Source organism: Electrona antarctica (genome assembly GCF_951216825.1).
Source record: "Electrona antarctica genome assembly, chromosome: 2".
In the NCBI taxonomy this organism is placed as follows: domain Eukaryota; kingdom Metazoa; phylum Chordata; class Actinopteri; order Myctophiformes; family Myctophidae; genus Electrona; species Electrona antarctica.
The window spans coordinates 39,662,680-39,682,311 of NC_136807.1; the positions used below are offsets into that span (position 1 = coordinate 39,662,680).

A 19,632-nucleotide genomic window follows, 5' to 3' on the forward strand; every position below is an offset into this window, starting at 1 on the left:
AGCCCGGTTATCAGCTGCAGCATCTCTTTTCTTGGCCAGCCATGAATATTAACAAACGACCTTGGGGCAAACTCATGCTTCATGTCACTCGTTTCACTAATTCAATACCAAGACTCCAGACAAATACAAACAGCAGAAGATTCTCTCAAACAGAAACCAAGTCTTATGTTCAGATTGCAGTGCATCATGTCGGTTTTAAGTCATTCCACATTTGACTGTATGTATAAGGATTACTCTTCAAACTACTGTACTTCAGATGAGTGGCATTACAAGATGCGCTAAACATGATCATGTTTGGTTTCAAGCTGCACTTTGACAGTTACAGCCTCAGGTTCTGTATGGCCTCAGGTTCAGATGACTACAGGTGTTACTTTGATCAGCTGAGAGTTGTGCTTAACGTCTGTTGAAAATCAGGAAAAAGCTGTTGACATGGATCTGAGGGCATAGAGAGGCGGTCCTTTCTGCTTCAAGGCAAGAGGGAGAGAGGATGTTTCCTTTCTGGCTAGATTTGGGTAATTTGAGCCAAGCCAAGTAACCCAATTTAGCTAATTTCATTTCACTTTCTCCCTCTGTGATATAATCTTGAACGTCCTGTGTTTACAAGAAGCTTAGAAGTGGGTAGTGTTATGGAGGACACAGTATAAAAATGTAGCCTGTGGAGTGGAGGCTCCTACTTGGTAATTTTGGAAGGGGACAAATATCACAGCGACGACAAAAATGTTTCATATTTGTTACCATCTTGCCCACATAATCTCTTCTCTGCAAGGCGTTTCTGCGTCGACCTGAGATCTCAAGTTGACAAGGATTCAATGTGCAGCTTTGTTTTGATTTGGTGCTGTGCCATTCCCATCCTTTGACATTTGAGCTATTTTTTTCCCCCTCGCAATAGAAGGTTTCTAACAATGACTGGTGGGCAGGGTCAATATGTGTCCCCTGGTGCTGTGAGGCACACAATATCAGCCTTGAAAACAACCCCAGAGTACTGCACATGAACCAGAACGACTGGTTTTATATCATCACCATATTCCCAATCATTCATTGTTAGCCAAGACACAGATGGTCAGTGTTTTACATAACAGGTGTCAGGTGAGGAGAAAAACAGCCTTGCATATCGTACTCTACATCTAGTTTAGGTCAGATGACATTTCAGTTGACAGTTAACTGATAATGATGAATGACTAAATTGTGTTATTTTTTGGCATTGAACAAATAATACACAAAGGTGTGTTGAAAGTTAAAAGATAAATAAAACATGCCTTCCATCTTTTTATTTTGTATAGCATAGCATATTGATTGATAACTGTGTATTGTTGTGCTGTTGTGTATGTGTTATGTGTATGTATTTTTGATTGATTGATTGATTGATTGATTGATTGATTGATTGATTGATTGATTGATTGATTGAATACTTTATTAGTCAGAAATGTAAACAGCACATGGTACAGTAAGACATCAAGGCTAAACACAAACAGAAAAACGTCCTGGGGACTTGTTTCCATTGTGGTCCTATACATGTATTCAATATAAAATATGATGTATTCTGTGATTTAATGTACTGTATATTGTCTGACTACTGTTTGACTGAAGACATATTTCCAAGGTTAAGTATTCTGTTCTACCCCCCTGACAACGATCATAATCATCATATATTAAAAAAGAGAATAAATTGATCTTCAAAAGTGTAATGGCAAAAAGAATACATGAAGGAGAATGAAAGAAACAGAGTGAACCGTGAATAGAAACACATGGAAGGATAAAATAATTGAGACAAAGGGATCTTTGGGGAAAGAATCTGAGCACAGGAGACACACTAGACTAGCCAATGGAAAGGACCTCAACTCCTAAAACAGAGACAGACACTTGAGACATTTGAGAAAAATGGAGGGCTGAGATCTTTAAAGACTCAACAGTCTGAGAGAGTGGCAGACTTGGTGTCGAGTTGCCAGATGAGGAGGGGAGGAGAGCCATCAAGTCACGCACAGCCCTCCAAAACCACACTGAAATGATGGAGAGCTCACTTACACTGTGAAATCCACTGTGAAGAAAAAACGATACTAATACTACTACTACTACTACTACTACTAATACTAATGCGTAAAGGTCCATTTGTACACTCTCACCTCTCTTGCCTTGCTCTTGCTGTGTGTTTGTATGCATGTAAGTAAATTAGGCAAGTCAGGGTTTCCCCCGGGAAAAGGCTTAGTCTAGGTGCCACATGTGCAGCATTGCGCACGCACTCTAGGACTGCACGATGTGGACAAAATGTCCATATCATGCAGTATACCCTGTACATATAGGGCGTGTGACGGGTTGGTGATGGAAAACACACACTACATTATGCCATCGTGGTAAATTGCTGTGATGTTTTTAGTCTCAGTGATGACCAATTCCGCACTCAAACAGACAAAACAATGTCTTCCACTGAGACGCCTATGACTGAATGGTACGGAACGCCCACTCGGGCAGGTGAGATTGATATCGTTCCTACATGACCACAGGATTTGACGTGTCTCAATAGAAGAGCAGGGAGACTGCCGCTCCAACCGCTGCAGAAGATGTACAGTACAACTGAATTTAATTAACACACTCTACCATGCAGGCTTGTTTATCACTACACGTTATGCACATCTTGTATGCATGCGCCAAATGCTTTTTTGATTGTTTTCATATATTTAGTTTTCTTAGTCTGCTCGGGGACATCAGAACTCTGGCTCAACTTATTTCAGTTTAACGTGCTCCGTCCCTGCCAAATAAACAAAATAAAGTCAAGTAAAAGAGCGTCTCGAGCGAGGCATGTGCAGTCTACTCCTGTGCACAGGCTGTGGAAATGATTTTCCTCTCAAAGGACAACAAATCATCTATCTTGCTGCTGTTATACAGTCGGACTCAGTCTCTCAGAGTTTATTATCTCCAACCCCAGCCAGAAGCACCAACAACGTAAAGTTAAAAGTGACGAATGGAGGAGAGGAACAGGATGCAACCCCCCCATCCCACAGCTCAGCACCGACGGCAGGATAAGACACTGCAGATACTGTGGTGTGTACACCGAACCAAAATGGCACATTACTCACTCGACATGAACCTCCTATCTACAGACCTTCCTCTGCTTCAAGACCAAAATAAAACTGGGGAGGAAAAAAAGAAAAACAGAAGTCTGTGTCTGCAGCAGAAGACACGGTGTGTTGTCTGAAGTCGTCCCTGGACGACTTCCAGGCGCGCGACAGCGGTTTATTTTCTCTGAAATGTCTGCGGTAAATTCAGAGACACAGATATAGACCCAACAAAGTGACATGTTTTGTCTAAATCTGTGTAAATCTATGAGTCACATTGAGCTATATTTCACTAGGTGGGATTTATCTTTTTGTTTTATAAAGGAACACCTTTATGGAGGACAATGTCGGGTCTCTGCTCTATATGGAAAGTGTCTTGAGAACAGCTGAACAAATCTACCAGTGATTGGTGGTCAAACTGAGCAAGTCTCAGCTTTTATACACTTGTAGGAGTTGATTTTCTTTACAGAGGCCAGACCGTGTTGTCATTAGTTCAGATTCAAACCGGACAGAGAATGGAAGGAGTGGGTGGGTCGTGGGTCTGGGTAAAGATGTCACATTCAGTAGATGGACAGAGAATGGAAGGAGTGGGTGGGTCTGGGTAAAGATGTCACATTCAGTAGATGGACAGAGAATGGAAGGAGTGGGTGGGTCTGGGTAAAGATGTCACATTCAGTAGATGGACAGAGAATGGAAGGAGTGCGTCGGTCTGGGTAAAGATGTCACATTCAGTAGATGGACAGAGCCTGTTCAGATGTCCAGATGCAGAACCCCAGACAACCCTCTTCAGTCTGTCAGACTGTCTGCTCACCAGGGAGTCAAGTCAGGTCAGTATTAATAACGCACATTTAATACAACAAGTGCTGTTACAGCATGTGAATAAACAGAATAAAATATAGCAGACAAGAACACGAGGTTAGAAAAACACGAGTTAAAGTTAAAACTGCATAAAAATAACTGATAACACAAAGAGAGAGACAGAAGAGGAAAAAAGGGGGCGTGCATGGCATGGAGAAGGGTTCAAATAAAGTAAGCCTTGCCGAGCCATGTGGCAGGAGCCTGTCTCCTGTTTCCATAGCGTGAGGCAGCTTGATGATACACCCCCTGGACAAGACGCTATAGTATGTTTCAGGGACTTACCCATAATCCAACCCTTGATGCTGAGTGTCAAGCAGGGAGGCATTTTTATAGTCTTTGGTATGACCCGGCCTGGGATCGAACCCGACCCCCCAGTATCAGGGCTGACACTCTGAATGCAAGGCCACTGATCTGGCAGGGTTAAAAGGCCAGGGAGAAAAGGTGTGCTTGCCTTTGAGTCTTGATTTAAAAGTGCCCAGAGAAGGGGCAGCCCTAACAGGGAAGGGTGGGAAAAAGCATCATCAACGTTTTGCTTCAACCAGAAGCATCTGGTGAGAATAACTAACAACCTAGATGCATCGAGGGGGGCACAGTAACTCAGAGATACGAGGTGAGTGAACGTTCAAAAACAACAATAAAAACCTAATAATACAACTTTAAATCAGCTCTGTGTCTGACTGGGAGCCAATGAAGGGAGGCCAGTATAGGGGTGACGTGGTCCCGCTTTCACAGGCGGGGGCCAGTCAGGGAGTAAAGCGGTGGCATTCTGGACAAGCTGCAAACTGGAGAGGGAGGAGGTTCAAATGTCACGGGGAGTTCTTTATCGTTACGTCTTGTGTACAGGTACATAAAAGTATAGAAAATATACTTTGTTTTTGCAGATACACACTACAGTATATACATACAGTATATACATACAGTATATACATACAGTATATACATACAGTGAGTAATAATAGTCCAGACCGCGGGGCATGAATCACTTTCTCCAGTTTGTGGACTGAAAGAAAGAACTTGATTTCTGCTAAGTTGGAAAAAGCTTCCCTCCTTCCTGGAGGCGTCCAGGAATACAAGACCTCGAGGCACACTTCCAATGATATAATCAATGTGAAACAACTAATATAAACAAACAAATATAAATAATACACATGAGTACATGAGTACTTCTCAATAGGAGGACTCCATTCCAACTCTGAGCTTCTGTTTGAACGAGCAGTAAGGCTGTATGAGAGACAGCAGCTCCCTTCAGACGACAAATCAACCACCCAAAGGAAAACACTGTGGTCCTGCCAGTGGAGTGTAAGACAAGTCCTACGTCTTGATGAAGGATATTGTCTGGCAAGGACAGGAAAATTATCAAGCCGTTCGTCCCTGTCAGAAACTGGGCCCAAGGAAAGAAAATAACACAAGCACAGACTGAATATGTTTTCTTTTTGCATTTTTTACTGAGCACAATTTAAGCCCTCGCGATGGTGAAAACAAACCCAGAGTAGAGGTGACTAGATGTGGCTCAAGATAAATGTCTCCACTTGGAGCGGAAAAAGTGGAAAACTAAGTAACTGAGATTAGAGCTTGTGAATTCCTCGGGCAACGTACAGATATCCTCCCTTTTTGTACCCCTGTTTAACGATACAGTACTTATGCTCATCTGATGGACTTACATTGTGAATATGTGTGGTGGCGAGGCTCATCAGGCCGCTGTGTGACCCCAAGCAAAGACCTCGTTCACGTCGTTTCAAAGCAAAGGGTTAGGACAATATTAGCGAATCCAACTCCCTCCCTGACACCGGCTAAAGATATACACTTACTATGCTGGCCTCTCACCCAATAGCATCCTTTTCCAGGGCCATTGTTTGGCTTTCTTCTCTTCCTTGGCAGTGAAATACAATGAGGGGAGACGGGGCAGGAACCTCAGCTGTCGTCGCGCTCATCGCCATATGACTGCAGGGACTTCCTTAGCTCTTCAGGAAATCAAAAACCGCCCTGAGTAATGACTTTTTTGTTTGTTCGGGGGCTATTACGTGTGCACTCACAAATGTGTATGTCTGTTTGTAGGTATGTTATGTGTGTGTGTGTGTGTGTGTGTGTTGATGGTTAGTGTTTTTCCAGCTCGCAGGTAAAATACCTTGGTGAACTAAGAGCAGCGGAGCGGAGTGTGAGAAAACATTGGCCCCCTTTTCTCTGAGCCGACATCTGATCGCCCTGTCGCTCTTTTACGAGGTAACCCGAACCAGGCAATCACAACAAAAGCCATGAGTCCTCCACAAAGACGCTGGGGGTACCAGAGAGGTCTACTGAGTAGGCCCTGCCACCTCACTTCCAATAAGAGAGACGGAGGAAGGGAGGGAGAGAGAGGGAAGGATGGAGGGAGGGAGGCCAGAGCAGAGCAGAAGAATAGAGGATTTGGTAATGGGAGCTTCATGGCACTTTATCACCCCACCATGCTAGTCCTTGTTTACAGAGCAAACATAAATTAAGTCCTGTTGTGACACTAAGATATTAACATAACAGGTTAACTAGTGGGGTTGATGCATGCACTTCGTTTAAATGCATAGAGATAAAGCAGTGGCCAAACCACATTCTTGACTTGTAAATCTGAAGTGAAAACATTCCAACCGCCTCAAACACAATAAACACAGCCAAGATTGTGTCCATTTCGTTTCTCACTGATGTGGAAATAGTGTTCCCCGCAGCCGTGAATTTCAATTCCACATAGTTACCAAAACCATAAATGACTTTAATAATAGGCTATAGACAACATTATGTAATCCCCCTAAACAGACGAACGACTGGAGTTGAGGGCTGCAACAGCATTACAGCACACATCAGAGTGTAAACTGTCCGCGTCACTGTTGATGCAGCAGTTAACAGCAGCACATATACATGTGGCCGTGTGACGTGTGAAGCCTCTGACATCCATTTCTGATCTGCTTCACTGAGCCTCCAGTCCTCCTTCCACTGAATCCACTCCACCCACCATCCATCCTTCTTTCACTAGTCTGCTCCGGTTCTGGACCACCTCCATCACTCCCATGGGCACGCCGCCCCAAGTCTACGACCTCTGAGTCAGTCTGTAAAGAGAAGTAACTTTTCCACCATCCCCTGCTTTTTAGTATAATGACCTTGCTCAACCATAATGGCCATTCCATTGCTACCGAGCCAGTAAGATGTTGGTTTACGCTGATCTACTGTGGTATCGTGACTGTCTGTAGCTTATACTATTCCACAAAATCCATGTACTAAATACGAATAATGTACTATTGAAAGACGTATTGATAAAGTACGTTTTAAGGAGCGAAACAGAACATATTATACCACTCATTTTATTTGCTCAGGGATGCGGTGGGAGTGATCAACAGCAGTGATAGCACAAGTCAATTATCATCACAAGGTCCTTTGAAGCCCAGCTTGTTTTGAGCCGGGCCAGAGATAAAGGCACAAATGTCAAGGACAGGTCCTTCTGGAACAGCCAGATGTTCTCCAACTCACGCTCCGAAAAAGGGGAAAACTGAAAATGCCACATTTCTTTATTTTTCTATATATGCAGGTTTATATGGGGAAACTGAAAATGCCACATTTTCTTTATTTTTGTATATATGCAGGTTTAATGTTTGTCTTCAATGTTTGCTTAATAAACGCCATTGACAATGAAGGGGCAAACTTACGTCATGTTGTAACTCATTACATCATATTGTCTCTTTATTGTTAATGGCATTAAATGTTTGTGTTGACACCGTTTGTTTTACATCACCATTACATCACCGAATCAACATGAGTTAGACTTTATTATATTAGCGCCCCTCACTTCACACAGGTGTGATTTTTTTATTTGTCTAGTAGGAAGCCAGTGTTTTACATGGTTGTTTTTGACGAATCACTGTCTAGGGATGGGACGATATGAAAATGACATGAAAACGATATCATCAACGATATCAACACGATTTTCTTCCCATCCCTAACACTGTCAGAGGTCGCCAAACGAAGCAGCAGCTGGCTGTGGATCAAGGGAAAGGACCCCAACTGGGCTGCAAAATGACCATCGAGGGATAAACTCAAAGGAGAGCACACCTGGGAGCCTGGGACGACAGGTGTCGTGGGCCTATCGACGAAACACCAATGAAGGAGGGTGCCCAGTCTGCCCACCTGAGGACCCCAGTGAAGCGTTTACCCCTCTTAAAAACCAAGTGCTGATTAATCTAAGGGATTGTACTATCAAGTCCTATGAGCTCAACTGTGGTGTCCAAAACATAACAATGACCTTTACTTAAAAACTATTCCATCAATGCCACCTGACAAAACACTGTCTGTCACTGACGTGTTGCCCTTATGACGTGACGTGTGCGGCGCGCGTGTTTCTAAACAGGACGTTTTGGGAAGCCACCGGGGAAATGTAACAAAGGTATAAGTAAAGTAAGGTTACCAATATGTTATAAACAAACCGCCGCTACAATTGTCCATGTTGAATCAGAGGTATTCATTCAGTCCACTGTAGCGGACATCCTGTTTGCTCTCCTCTGTGCGTGTGCACGGCCGGGGGAAGCCACAGGGCTGTGGATGATACACTAAGGGAATGTGAGGAATGCAGGTACATGAATGCCTCAATAACTCAGGCCGAGCCGCGGCCTTTTGACACACTGCCTTGTTAGTGTTGAAGGCTGCCTGAGCTGAAAAGACAACATGTCTAAATCCTTATCTACTGAAAAGGTTCAGGTGTAAAAAAAAATAAAAAAAAAGAAAGAAAGAAAGAAAGAAAGAAAGAAATTTGGCCTAGAAAATAGTTGGGGACATTTTTGTAGGGCTTATGTTTAAGGTTTTGAGAGAAAGAGAGTGGAATTCTAATAAAGGGAAGCGTGAGTGGCATTCACACGACATTCACCGAGTCGCTGGCCATGTGACGAGGAAAAAGTTTCCCTCGGACGGCCGCATGACGGTCATTGACGATCTTATGACTATAATCAAAAGCAACAAAAAAAAGTAACAGAAAATGAATATGAGGGGAAATCACATCAAAATAACCCGTCTAAAAATAACCCCCGAAGCAGAAGTAGAACCATGTGAGATACGCACAGTATCCTCAGTGTGAATTTATCCATTTGTAACTGAGAGGGCACACAATCTACAAGTGTTTACAGCTTGGACACTCTCAGAGTCAAAGGACCCACTGAGGACTGAACGGGGTGATGATGATACAGTTTTAGTGGGCTTATGTAAGGCAGTGGTTCCTAAAGTGGGGTCCGGCGGGGATCCCCAGGGGTCCTTGAGGGAGTTCCAGGGGGTCCCCAACTAAATGATAGTTAGGAACCAAATGGACCCTTATGGGTCTGTAACTAACGGGTCTGTTTGGTTCCATTTGTACACTCTCAGAGTTAAATTAACTTGATATAAATTGGTGGTCCCAGAGATAAAATTGCCATTAAATGGGGGGGTCCGTAGCCTAATGCAGGTCCAACTGGGGGTGCTGGAAATGAAAATGGTTGAGAGTCACTGCTTGAACCGCAATAAAAATCTTCTCTTATGGGGGTCCCTGGCATATGTTTTCAAATGGGGGTCCGCGGGCTAATAAATGTCAATTTAGGGGTCCTTGACATGAAAAGGTTTGGGAACCACTGTTGCAGTGGACGGGGTGATGATGATGATGATACAGTTTTAGGGGACTTATGTAAGTAAGGCATGCCTGATAAATAATTACATCAGTGTGGTGGTGTGTGTGCAGCGTGTATAGCGGGCGGTTAGCATGAAGCTGTAATCCATTAGCTCTTTAAGTGGATTTACAGCAGCTTGTCGCAGCGTCCACGTAAAAAAAAGGACTGCAACAGCACAAAAGGCACCAGGGGATGAGGCCCCCCTCTCTAAAACAACACCGACTGACAGAGTCCCCATTGTATTGAGAAAGGAAACCACTTCTCCCAACCTTTTTAGAGCCTTGGTGGTGCAGCTGCATCAGAGCAACATGCATGCCAACCCCCACTGCCGTGATTGAACGCACGTGCACGCACACACACACACACACAACTGAGGAAACCGGCGTGCACGGGAACATAAGAGTCTATATACAAACAAAATGACAAACATGTGTACTTTTTCTTCACACATGCAGTAAATGAATCCACACCACCCCATGCACAGTCAGTCATTGATGTCGATATTATAACTCGTGTCAGACAAAGTTGCTCTTTCTGTGATCGGCTGCCATACATGTATATGTCAGCTCTTTCCATGGAAACGAAAACAATACCAAGCTAAATATGCAATTAGGGCTGCAAATGTACTCTGTGCCTTCTGCTCTTATTGCACATTTTGACACTGCTGCTAAAGATATACCTGTCTTAACCCATTTTGGGGCGGGAACCCCTTTTGGTGTTAGCATCATGTTATGCTTTAGCTATTGAAAAATAGCAGATCTACAAGCTCATAGCGCGCCACCGAGTGGCGCGCTACGAGCTTGTAGGTCTGCTATTTTTGAAAAATCGAAGAACGACTGACATAGAAACATAGCTTTTTCAGAAAACTGTCAGGATGTAGAAGACATTTTTAGAATCTGATCTCAGGTCAAAATGGGTACATTATCTATGTATTTATTTACTTTACATCAAGTATTTACATTTCAGTATTAGTGTCTTGTTCTCGTATTGTGTTAGAGCAGTCTTCTCTGTGGAACACATGCCACCAACTTGTCGCTGCCTGTACCTGTAAAATAAGTGACAAAGAACAAAGGAAAGTCCCTCTGGGTTCTTGAGTTACAGCCAGCAGCTCAGCTGACCCGCCTCGCTTAATGGAATCAACCGCTCAGGTGGAACTCATGAAGTTTCTGTCCCCAAACACGACTTATGTGCTCTGTGGACGCACTATATCTGTTCCACTGATGCTCTGTTTAACTTGAAGGGACAGAAGCACTAAAAACGGACCATAAAGCCAACAGCCCACAATGTGGGGGGAATTGTAGCCTGCGGACAGAGAGCCAGAGAGCCAGGTGGACAGCCTGGAGCTGAAGTCTGCTGTCTGTCTCTCTGTGCTCCCATCTATGAAACCAAGTTAGCACTGTGTGTGTGTGTGTGTGTGTGTGTGTGTGTGTGTGTGTGTGTGTGTGTGTGTGTGTGTGTGTGTGTGTGTGTGTGTGTGTGTGTGTGTGTGTGTGTGTGTGTGTGTGTGTGTGTGTGTGCACTCTGCTCCAATAATACCCCCACACTCTACCTCTTCCTCTCCCTCTCTCTCTCTCTCTGGCGTAAAGTAACTAAGTACATTTACTCAAGTACTGTACTTATAAGTACACTTTTGAGGATTTTTTTTTTACTTTACTGGATTGTTTCCAATTTTCAATATTTTGTACTTCTTTTTACTTACTCCATTACATCTCAGAGGCAAATATTGTACTTTTGTTTTTACTCCACTACAATTATTTGAAAGCATACTTTGTTGATTTGGATTATAATTACAGAGCATGCATCAACCACTTCAGCCCTATATGTATACTTAGGCTATTTGAAAATAGCCGATCTATACAAGCTCACAACACGTCGCTTGTAGATCTGCTATTTTCAAAGCAACTTTTATACATTTGGAAACTTGTGAAATGAGACATTCTGCATAATGAATACATGAGTACTTTTACTTTCAGTATGTAAACATAATAATGTGACTACGTTTGTACAAAGTACAAAATGTGAGTAATTCTTCCACACCACGGCCATCTTTCTCTCTCTCTCTCTCTCTCTCTCTCTCTCTCTCTCTCTCTGTGTTTTGGGCTTGGTGTCTGTGGTGAGTGAGCCAGATGTATGCACTCCCAACTTCAGGGGCACAACAAACAAACAAAGAGCATGCAGCCCCCCCACCCAACCCCCCCTTTTCACATACAAAGTTACAAACCTCCTCTCTTTACAAAAGCAGAATGGTGGTGGTGGTGTTTGGTGGAGGTTGAGGGGAGAGAGAGAGAGAGAGAGAGAGAGAGAGAGAGAGAGAGAGAGAGGGGGGGGGGGGGGGGTTATTATCTGGTCAGATACATAAAATGCAACCCCGGGCTCAAACAAATGAAAATTATTTAGGCTTAATGTCCCCTGAACACTTCACACAGCTTGACTCCATTAGTTCCACTTGACTGACGTCTCTCAAACACGTCTGAGTTCTTCTGACTCTCGACTCACGGTTCCCTTAATGCTCTGCTCCCAAGGAATGGCGGGGGTGTCACTAGGTCAGCAACTTTACTTTAGGTTTGATTTCTCATAAAACCGGTACGTAGCCCTCACCGCTGTTATTTACCCTACACATATCAGTGAGCTCATGCAAAAAGCAAAGGGGCTTTCTCTTTTTGGAAGAATGAAACATGAACTAAGGAGTCGCATTGGATGGACACATCCACGTGCATGATGCAACACCATGTCACACAGTATTCAAGAAAAAAGAAATGATGTGGCAGGTTGAGTGGACTCGGACAAATCGGTTCGGATGGGTTTTCCATCGCAATCACGTAGAGAAAATAATCATAAAGTTCCTCTGCAAACAGATCTTAAATACGTGTGCGCCGTTTCAAAACGTTGGTAAAGTCATTACAACCCAGAACGGTGGCAGACAGCCAGTTCAAAGGGAATTTTCCCTCTCTCTCTATCTCTCTCTCTTTCTCTCTCTCGCTCTCTCAGAGTTCTGCTGTGGCCTCAGCCTGGGCTCGACCGCAGGAATCCATGTGGTGCAGTCGCGCAGGACCACTTGAAAGCGGATCCAAGGCAGTCGAGGCCTCCACATACAGACATATACACCTCTCTGAGAATGGCACAACTACCATCACGCATCCTTTTCATAAGGAGGGAATTATTATGGAGGAGGTGGTTGGTTAATACTAAGCCAGACCCGCAGCGAGAGAGACCTCAGGGAATATAAAAAAAAAGGCGGGGAAATACAGCTTGGACGAATGAGTGAGAAGTTCCATTTGGGTTTTTGAATCCCACAAAACCGTACGATTCAGGGATAAGTAACGGTTCTCTATGGAGAAAGGCAACTTATGCAAACGGAGGGCCAGCTGTGCACTTTGGCACTGTCTACGCATGTATGTTTAAGCCTCATTTATACCACATCATGCCCATTGAAAACAACTGGTTTAACCTGAACTAGGTGGCATTGGCATTCATTAGGATTGTAGCAGTCTCCAGTAACAAAGATCTAATTGTAAAGGAAACTGACCACAACGGACCAATGGCTACAATACAATTTCCTCTGTAAAAGGAAAGGGAGATGGGGGGGGGGGGGGACACTGGGCAGCTGTTTCCAGCCGCAGACGACAGAGCCGAGAGCTGTTGCGGAGGTTGCCGGACAAAAGAACCGAGGGGAGATGCCTTTAGCACATGCTGCCGGTTAGGCCGGACTCAGGCATTTTATTAGCGAGGCCGCATGAAATTGTCTAATGTAACCCAGGGGTCTCTGTCCTCCTCCACTCCCCGCACCCATCTCAGAGCAAGAGCAGAGCAGAGCGACCCTGGTAAAGTCATTAAGCCCAGTCATATTACTACACTGGCAAAGACTGACTGCGCCCATGACATCATGGCGGGCTGCTGTCATCCCAGTGGGATCTCGCTGCACACTCTGTCATCCATTACTCGGCCACGCCGCCGTACAAGCCGGAAACACAATGGGTGTGGGGTGGGCTTATTATCTGTTTATAAATGTTCATTCATGGAAAATATTAATTAATGAATGGAAGGTTTATTTTCTTGAGGTTACTAGGGTATAGGCTAAGCCTAAACGATGCATTTGTGAACAAAGAGGGACAGATTAAGCACAGTAAAGAAACAATCAAGAAATAACTTCTCAAAGGTTGTTGTTTTTTTTGCATAATGTGTTTGGTTAAGAAAAGGACACAGTGACCTGTGGCTATAGTCATCAAGCTTTCTTCCTGAACAGTTCCAAACCAAAGACAGATTCTTTGATGTAGCTTTATCTCACAACAAGAGGGAGTCAGCGTGGTCCAGAAGCATTGTCTGATAAGGCCACTAAAATACACAAGCATTTCAGTCTTTTCCCACAAAGTAAAGGAAATCTGGAGCTACCAGAGGCTGCAGAAGGAACTTGGAGAAGGAAGAAAAGCAAAAGCATGGCTGAAACATTGAGTCTACTACGTTTTTTTGGCTAGTAGTACATATCTTAAGTTTAGAAAAGCAATGCCCCGTCCAACATCAAGGGAAATATGACAATAGTCATATGGGACAACTAATACTGATCTAAAAATAACTTTATTTGACCACCCACTGACTCACGCAGTGTCTCGCGCACGCGGGAGTGATGAAGAGTTGTCATCATCATAATAAGTGACACTTATGATGCGGCAAAGTGTATCATCAAAATAGCTGAGACTGAGTACAGCAGTCAACAAGTGGGCAGTGAATGGCCTCTTCGCTGAGCGCTTCTCTTGATGTCGTGGCTTCGGTCCATAGTTGCTGATATAGTTCTGGCAACAAACTGATGGCTGGACTCCAGAGAGAGCTCTCCCGAAACACATGTGAGAGGATCCACACAAGGTATGCAACGATTTAGTAGAATTGTACAAAGAAGATGCCAGTGCTTTGTTGCATCTTACTGTAATTAAGGTCTTAAATGACTCCAAATTAAGGCTGGGGCGTGGCTATGGAAAATAAACAGTTGTGAGCAAACCCTGTGTTGCTGTTTGACATCAAATACATGGCCAGGAAATTTAGAGTATTTTAAGTACAAGCCTGAAAAATCGGTTTCCTTGTATCACAGCAGGTGATACAAGGGTGTTGGCTGCATGTCTAATTAATCACAGCATAGTAGTGAAGCAACTTGCTGAACAAGCAGCATTAACTTGTAAAGTTACAGTAGTCTTGATCTTGTAGTCTGCATAGAGACAAATGGGCCACTGGGGCCAGATTATTATTTGTATTATTCTTCAAACTTTGTGGTGGTAAATCAAACCATATAGAAATGAAAGTCGAAAGTCCATAGTCCACCATGTTTGTTATACCGGTATATCAAACAAACAAAAAAAACATCAACAAAGATCTTGATTTTGTAATCTCTGGTGTTGCATTCAAAAGTGTTTTCACTGGCCCACTGACAGAGTATGAAAGACTCCTCTTGAGTCTTGACACTACCATGTGTTGACAAATGGGAAGAGTGGGTGATACTGTGTGATGTGTACGTGCTCATTATTACAAAGCGCTCACTCAACAACTCTAGGCTCCAGCCAGTTCCTCTCGCCGAAAATAGCCGATCTACAAGCTCACAGCGCGTCGCTGAGACCAGCGTTGTGAGCTTGCAGATCGGATATTTCCAACGCGGTACTCCGCCCCACGACGAAGTATCAAGCACGCTCGTCTAGCTTGATGTGAAGATGGTGAGAGCGGAGGAGAGGGGGTGGTACTCGTTTACAATTTCTCTAGTCGGGTGTGGGAGTTTTGGGGGAATTCAGAAAATGTTGTTATCATCTTTGTTTTTTTCAAAGCCGGGTAAAAAAAAAGACTTGGCACACAAGTAGACGAGGGATTCCATCATGCTTGAAATGTCATTTCTTTGGAGTTGGTTGGAATAATCGTAGGCTAATGTGCTATACTGCGCTCATGACTTCAGTCAAAAGCGCACAGTTGACTTTAGGGGAGACAAAAGAACCACAAGACAGGAGGAGAGAGGGGTGAACAGCAGGAAAGACTGGTGGGTGGGACTGACTGCCACAGGTCGGCTCATTCAAAAACATCAACAAGTCAGATTCAACATTTAAGGGAAAATTGTGTACAATCAATGAATCAATGTCGTATTTATGAACTCAATAAATGTAGGCCAAATAACGGAACCATAAACTCCCTTGTCAAATCACTGACAGCAGTTCGTTTGTAATGATGTGTGGTTACAATTTTTTACAGTTTAAACGTCATAAGCCCATAATTAGCCTATATTACACAGTTTTGAATGACTCAAAACAATCAATCAATCAGGATGCACAATTACGCTAAAGTACTTTGTTGATATGCCACACTGACATAACGTTAGCACACATAAACCATATAGGCAGCCATACATGACGTTTTGAGAACTTCAACTTACCAATACCATGGCAAATTTCTCCTCCAGCTCCGTGGGGTCAGGCATGGGCACTTTCAGTGGCATTATGTGATGCTTCATCGACTCCGAATGGCCGTCCACACTTTCAATATTCCCCATTTTTCCACCAAAAGTACAAAGGTGCTACTCCAGTTACTCGAAATAAAGTTTGTAACCTTCTTTTTGTGGTATTCCGCACACACAAAAAAAAATCTCATTCAGCAAAGCATTACTCCAAATCAGCCACTCTCCTGAGAGGCGAGATTAAAAGCTGACAAAGCAGCAGCAGTTTCATATTACTGTCAGAAAATGCCATGCACACTTGGTTACGTTTACAGTTTGTATCCAACTGTAGCCACTACTTTTACCCTTATAAACTTACTTTCTCCCAAAGTAACAAAAAAGAGAGTTGCGCTTTGTTATTCCAAAAATGCGCTCGGGTGTACCTGGCCAATCCATAATATCTGAAATATCCTCTCAACAGATAACTTCCTATCCTAGTCCCGACAAACAGTTGCTTCTTTTAGCTGCTTCAGAAGTTTGCTGGCTACGTTGTGTTTCCATTCATTATTGTTGTGTGATCCAGATTGGGGTTATTCGATGCTGCTGCCTCCACTCAGGGGGCAGTCTTTCAATTGTTGCCCCACCCCCTTGCTAAGAAAGAAAGCTTCCCCATTGATGCAGCTGATTGTCTATCACTCCCACTGCTCTCGCTCTCTCTCTCTCTCTCTCTCTCTCTCTCTCTCTCTCTCTCTCTCTCTCTCTCTCTCCCACATCTGTTGGCGGTGAGCTCTTTATACAGCTGGATGGATTGTTAAAACTCTGCGTCAGCACTTTATCGCGACCTGGTGGCGAGCCAACGACATTTCATTGATCAAAAAGCTACTTAATATAAATTATGTCTGAGACAGTCAGGATCCTTGTCAAGTTGTCAGAGAGTGTCCGTTGTTGTGTACCCTTCTGTGTTCTGTCGGTGTCCATTTTCTGCCCATATATGGAGATGTCCATATTTCTGTCTGTCCAGTATTATGTGCATTGTTGTCTAGATCTGTGGCTCTAGACAACCGGATATATGCCTATAAATATGCATATGGACATTGGCCATATGAGGTTTGTTTATGGTTATGTCTGAATCATGTGATATATGCCTGTGTATGGGGTTTGTTTATGGTTATATTATGTCCGCTGTCCCATCAGCCAATTTTAGTATAGGATTGATAGTGTCGCGACTCGCTCTGCACCAGGCAAGAACATTGTATATAGGGTGTTTTAAGGTGTATTGAGAATGAGATAGATGCGATTATTCCTCCAGCTACGCTAGCCGCCCGGTTTCGGACAGTAGGCCTACTACTTGTCCTGTGTCCTATCCCAGAATGCAGCTTTAAGACTCTGTGCTCATCCTCTTTGGCAAAAAAGACGACGCATTAAGAACAGTGGGTGACTCAGAATGCAGAGTTTATTCAACAATGTCAGAGCAGGCACATGATGAGGTTTACAAGTTATGTCAAAGCACAGCAGTTTCTAAAATTGTTTACCTCTATTTTCCTTGTTTCCATTACCACAAGCTAATTCTTTTGAGCGTAAGCAGTGAGGTGGAGGTGGAGCGACAATAACTTATTTTTGCCACGTAATTGCATGCTTATCTCAATATAGGCCTAATGGCTAAGGGTTCTATAGCTGCTATGTTTGAAAACGGCTCATAAACACGACTCAATGGCGTTCAGCATTATCTATCCTGTTGGATTTGGCACTACAGTACGATCACGTACAAGCACAATCAGTGGTGGAAACTACTTTCAACTTTACTTGAGTATTTCCAAATTTCAATACTTCTACTCCACTACAACGCAAATATTGTACTTTTACTCCAGTGCAATTACAGCACAATTGAAAACCGTAATTACCAGTTGCTTTGTGGATTTTAATTATTATTACAAAACATATATTCAGTCCTATTTAAAGTTTGGCTATTTGAAAATAGCCAATCTACAAGCTCACATGGCCATTTTCAAAAGATTTTAATATAATATTATTGTATACACTATACATATGATACCTTGTGAGCCAATACTTTTGTACTTTTACTCAAGTACATTTTAATGACCGGGTATTTACTTGTAAAGAGTTAAGTCTTAAAAAGACAAAAGAGTGGCTGCACACACTGATAGCCAAAGAGCCGATACCCTGAAGAAGGCAGTTGTACTGCCGAAACGTTGGTTTTTACTCTGCATCCTAATAAATAATCGGCTCTTTGGCTATCAGTGTGTGCAGCCACTCTTTTGTCTTTTTAAGACTTAACTCTTTAGATGTTTCTGCCGTGAGCTGGCACCACTACTAAGGCTGAGCTCACACCTTTCATGCAATTCTCTGTGCTCGTTGGGTGTTGTGTCATGGCCGCCCAGCGGCCCAATGCATTTCCAATGGAGGTCACATGGTTTGACCCAACATTGTGTTGTGTGAGGGGGAGGGGCGCACGACTGCGCCCCTCCCCCTCACCCAACACAATGTTGGGTCAAACCATGTGACCTCCATTGGCAATACATTGGGCGGCCATGACACTACCCAACGAGCATCCAACGAGCACGAGAATTGCATGAAAGGTGTGAGCTCAGCCTAAGACTGGTGTGCGTTTAGCATCCTCCTGCACGGGTATTTACTTGTAACAGAGTATTTCTACATTGCAGTATTGATACTGATACTGAAAAAATTTTGAACTATTTCCACCACTGAGCACAATGAATCCTGGGACTAAGAACACTGGGTGATATGTCTCTAATGTTGTGAAAATATATCTCTTCAAAGCACAGTGATTTAGACTTATTCGCACAGTATCTCGCATCTTATTTTCAGTGGCACGTGTGACGGTCCTTAATACTTGAATACCTGAATTAGAAAAAACAACCATCAGATGCATCTACGTATTTAAAACATATAAAACCCCTTCATTCGGAACATAAACATTTCTTTTAAAAATTGTGCACAGTTGAGTAATACATAAGGCAAATATATATATATAAACACATATAGACAAAGGAATTTGAGGGAATTGTTTCAAGTTCATAGAAAATAAATTTAAAAGGATTCATTTTCAGTTTCATAGTCATGGTTAAACCTTGGAATATTGTCGCTGTCAGGCGGAAACCTTGTCCAAATCCGTTTCCTATTTTTTCAGGGAATGGAAAAACAGAACCTGTGTTCCAAATGGTCCAAACAAAGTATAGTCACGAGCACTTGTTAATACTTTCATTGGTTAAATATTATATATTTAAAAAAGGTTAGTCTGGTGCTGAGCGAAAAACCAAACAAACTAGAAAAACGCTTGCACGCAGTTGGGCTCCAGTTTACATCAATTAATTTAACATGCACGACGCACCCCACAAAGTGTGTGACGTTTCGAGCTGAAGCTCTTCATCAAACGAGTAGCCTACAGTATATAGTTATAAATATTTATAAAACCTACAGACACATCCTCCTATTTTCTGGCATGTCATTATAGGCGAAAGTCTTCATTCTTTAAAAAAAAAGAATTGTAAAAAAAAAAAAAATAGCACAAATAGCAGATCTACAGTCCCACATCGTGTCACATTGATGTGTTGTGAGATTGTAGATTGGCTATTTTCACTACATTTGCACAACAATGTCATAAAACAAAGTATCAAATAATAGGTCAAAAATGGTGTATGAATAA

General features: G+C 43.0%; 1 protein-coding gene and 1 long non-coding RNA gene across 2 annotated transcripts in view; one reads left to right on the forward strand and one right to left on the reverse strand.

Annotated features, from left to right (window-relative positions):
• The window catches only part of fmnl3 (formin-like 3), a 61,515-nt gene extending 45,110 nt beyond the window's left edge, over window positions 1-16,405 (reverse strand). Inside the window, exon 1 of the mRNA XM_079517486.1 lies at window positions 15,948-16,405. Coding sequence (XP_079373612.1) covers window positions 15,948-16,064 — 117 coding nt within the window. The 5' untranslated portion in view covers window positions 16,065-16,405. The remainder of the gene's footprint in view (window positions 1-15,947) is intronic.
• Window positions 16,406-17,388: 983 nt separating this feature from the next.
• LOC306935065 lies at window positions 17,389-19,471 on the forward strand. Its single transcript, XR_013791350.1, has 2 exons — window positions 17,389-18,068; window positions 18,611-19,471. It is a non-coding gene; the product is annotated as an uncharacterized lncRNA (long non-coding RNA).
• The last annotated feature ends 161 nt before the right edge of the window (window positions 19,472-19,632 follow it).